A 1,194-nucleotide genomic window follows, 5' to 3' on the forward strand; every position below is an offset into this window, starting at 1 on the left:
AAACAGTATTACATTTGATCTAAAATGTGGAATTTAAATACTGCACACGGACCGTGAACACATTTTAAGACATTTATTAAGAAAAGACAGGCAGAGAGAGAAACAGGAAGGATGTAGAGATATTATATTTTAAGAGTAGAATCAATTTTAAGGTTCTCATATAAAAATAATAATTTACTACCTTGCCCGAATCGTTATCACTTTTTTTTTTAAATAAGGAAATATCAGCCGTGCGGGAAATGATATAAGATTAAGGAAGTCTAAGTACATAAGATTCGAGTAATGCATATTTAAAACGACCATTTACCAACTGCAAATGATAATGGATAGAGCGATAAAGAATATAAATCAATTTCGACTATCATAAATATTTTCCCTATACATGATATGTAAAGATTATACAAATCCTGATTATGTAATTCTGAGCATCTGTAATTAGACTTCGTTAAACCGTTGATAATTTATAGCAAGCGTAAATTGCATTTTCATTGGTTTACACGAACACACACAGTTACACAAAGGCGCGGAGTAAATGGCTTAACTTAAGCAACCGATTACAAAGCTTCTACAGGTAGTTACATACATAAAAGTAGCTTCAGCATTTTATACAAGCAATTAAAATCAGTTATTACAACAATGACAGCGTAATCTTTGATATTTATATCCTGTAATTTTTTGTTCTGTATACAACCTGAAAATAATGAAGAATGTCTTGATCTTGGGGTTTATGGTAGGACTTGGAGAAATAAACATTGGTTATAACTTCATACGGATATTGGGAGTACGGAATTCACTGCCGCAGAAATCATTTACGTGAAACGAACGATCAAAGAAAGTGATCATTCTGACCTGTTTTGAGGTATTGTATTTTCATCTCATTCTTGAATTCTGGAAATCCATCATTTGCTGTCGTGTTATTATTAGTTTGTTTTTTTTATATGTAATTCTTTTCATATTTCTAAACTCAGCTTAGTTCCACGGGGATATCTGCTCGACCGCGTTGATCACTTGTGGTGATGAATGAAACTGAAAGATAAAACGTCGTAGAACGTTATGCACTTGAAATGAACAACGTAAGAGGAAATCCTCTTCATCTAAAGTAAATAAATTAGAAAAAAACACCTCATATCTCATTTGTCTCTTTCCCTTTGCAGTTCCTCTGTTCATCGATGTTCTTGTTCATGCACAGTACAT

The 1,194-nt window shown here is 32.5% G+C and overlaps 1 protein-coding gene across 1 annotated transcript in view; it reads right to left on the bottom strand.

Moving 5' to 3' along the window:
* Positions 1-212: 212 nt before the first annotated feature.
* The window catches only part of LOC119585618 (multiple epidermal growth factor-like domains protein 6), a gene marked incomplete in the record, with an annotated part of 108,922 nt that continues 107,940 nt past the window's right edge, over positions 213-1,194 (bottom strand). The window contains 1 exon segment of the mRNA XM_037934286.1: positions 213-1,026. Coding sequence (XP_037790214.1) covers positions 965-1,026 — 62 coding nt within the window.

The sequence above is a fragment of the Penaeus monodon genome, chromosome 20 (genome assembly GCF_015228065.2).
Source record: "Penaeus monodon isolate SGIC_2016 chromosome 20, NSTDA_Pmon_1, whole genome shotgun sequence".
Lineage (NCBI taxonomy): Eukaryota > Metazoa > Arthropoda > Malacostraca > Decapoda > Penaeidae > Penaeus > Penaeus monodon.